Below are 1,999 nucleotides of genomic sequence, written 5' to 3' on the forward strand. Positions count from 1 at the left end.
GGTCAAAGGTCCATTCTGAGCCTAATGACCCTTTCGGCTGGTATGGTTAAGGCATATTGGGATCTACAGCTGTTAGCACACAAGGGACTGATGTGGACAGTATCACACCTGGTTGCCTTTGACTGCCCAGGTAAACTTATAGCTGAGTTTACTGACCCTTCAGCATGTGTCTGGAGGAGCAGAAGTCATACGTGCATGTGTGGATCCACAATGAGATGCCTTAACTTTTTGGTAGCCATATCCCATTCTCTGCAGTCGAGTTGGTAAAAAATGTATTAGTTTCTTGCTGAAAAAAGGAGTCTTGGGGGGACTGAAATTGTTCAGCATTATTTTGAAAAGTCAAACATTTCAAGTCCAAGTGTGTGTGTTCTTTCTCAGATAGCCAAATGTTTGGACTTTTCATTTGAAAAGGAGATTAAATATAAACACTCAAAAGCTATTTGGATTTAAAAAAAAAAATGTTCACCCCCAACCATTTTTTTTCATTCTGAATTGGGGGGTGGGAAAATAATCACCCAGCTTTAACCTTTAGAGAAGCATTGCAGAATTATGGCCACAGTCCATAGGGAACGTGTGGGGCTGATGCCTCCCAAGAATTGAATGCCCATCTCTTTGTAGCGATATCGTCCTTGTTTGTAGCTTGGAACTGCTGACCGTCACAATGCAGGAGCTGCTAGTCCAGGCAGGATGCAGAGCAGCAATCTTATTCCTCCAGTGTATGTCTTAGCTTTCTCAATGCAACCACATGAGCATAACTCCCCATACTCGCCAGAAAAGCAATGAAGCTTGCAATTGCAATGGCACTTGTTCAACGTTCCCAACCCCAACGTCTCCAACCACCATTCTTTAGTCCATTCATGATTGGCCCAGAAAGTCAAGGGTCCAACTTGGCCCATGAGGTGGGATGGGGAAAGAGAGAGGTCCTTATACAGCCTGTCTTGTAGACCAATGCTGCTAGAGCTGCTTCTCCCTGGTCAACTAGGGAGTTGAGACTAACTGAGCTGAGTGCATTTCCTCATGGATGATACAGATGTTGTAGCTTCAGTAGTTACTCTTATTCATTGGCTTATCATGATAAGGTGGATCAAGGGAAGCTAAATCAAAACCTAGGGTGGGGTGATACTAGAGGTGGCTCTGGTTGCAGACATGTAGGTAGCTTTAGCGGTCTGGAGGGGCCCTATTTCTAGGTGATCTGTCTGATGTTAATCCAGTCCACCTCTATCTTCCCTCACCTGTGCTGAAGTCTCCTGTCTGACTCTAGGTTTGGGATCTGCCTTATCCCTCGCGTTTCTGAAGATCGCTTTGACTGCTATAAATGCCACTGGTTTGAAGGCAAAATGAGAGGCTATGGAATCTGTGAGTAAGTAATGTCTGTGGTCGGGGCTCTGGGGCGTGGGAATGGCCGGCCCCTGGAAGGGTGAACGGTCCCTTCATCATCAAGGAAAGTCCTGGCACAATTGCACCACAGGGTAGGACAGGCCACAGGAGCATTCAGCTCTGTTGCAGGATGCCTTGCATTGCAGCAATGTCGAATAGGGGCAAGACTGAGGAATAGGCCTAAATCTCTTGTGTATAGGAGGGTGACAGGGACCTATGTAGGTCCCTAGCCTGCAGGCTGTAGTCAAATAAGACTGAGGCCTCTCCATGGTAAGTCCAGTGTTATGGATGGCTCACAGGTAGCCTTGCAAAAGACCTTGCATGGCTTCGTGCCTCTTTTCTCCTAGTCCTTCCCCATCTTAGCAATGCACACAGCTCTCATGGCTGATGGGTGGTGTGAGCTAAACCGTATCATCCCTCAGCCATGTACGTGCTTGTTCAGAGGGGCATTGTAATCCTCCTGGAGAGCTAAAGCAGGCTGTTTTTGAAAGAATAAAACCATTTCCTCTGGTTCTGGTTCTAACCCCAGTTCCAAGAATTTGGCTGATTTTAAGAACAGAATGCAACATATGGTGGGATTTGCAGTTTCCCTTTGAAAGGCTTGAGGGACAGGGTAGCATTA

The 1,999-nt window shown here is 46.5% G+C and overlaps 1 protein-coding gene across 6 annotated transcripts in view; it reads left to right on the forward strand.

Annotated features, from left to right (window-relative positions):
* Nucleotides 1-1,999, forward strand: part of ALS2CL (ALS2 C-terminal like) — a 127,429-nt gene that overhangs the window by 87,638 nt on the left and 37,792 nt on the right. For all 6 annotated transcript variants that reach the window (XM_019508036.1, XM_019508033.1, XM_019508032.1 and 3 more), the window contains one exon: nucleotides 1,262-1,360. In XM_019508036.1, coding sequence (XP_019363581.1) covers nucleotides 1,262-1,360 — 99 coding nt within the window. The remainder of the gene's footprint in view (nucleotides 1-1,261; nucleotides 1,361-1,999) is intronic.

This window comes from Gavialis gangeticus, unplaced genomic scaffold (assembly GCF_001723915.1).
Source record: "Gavialis gangeticus isolate Ggan-Ray unplaced genomic scaffold, GavGan_comp1, whole genome shotgun sequence".
Taxonomy (NCBI): domain Eukaryota; kingdom Metazoa; phylum Chordata; order Crocodylia; family Gavialidae; genus Gavialis; species Gavialis gangeticus.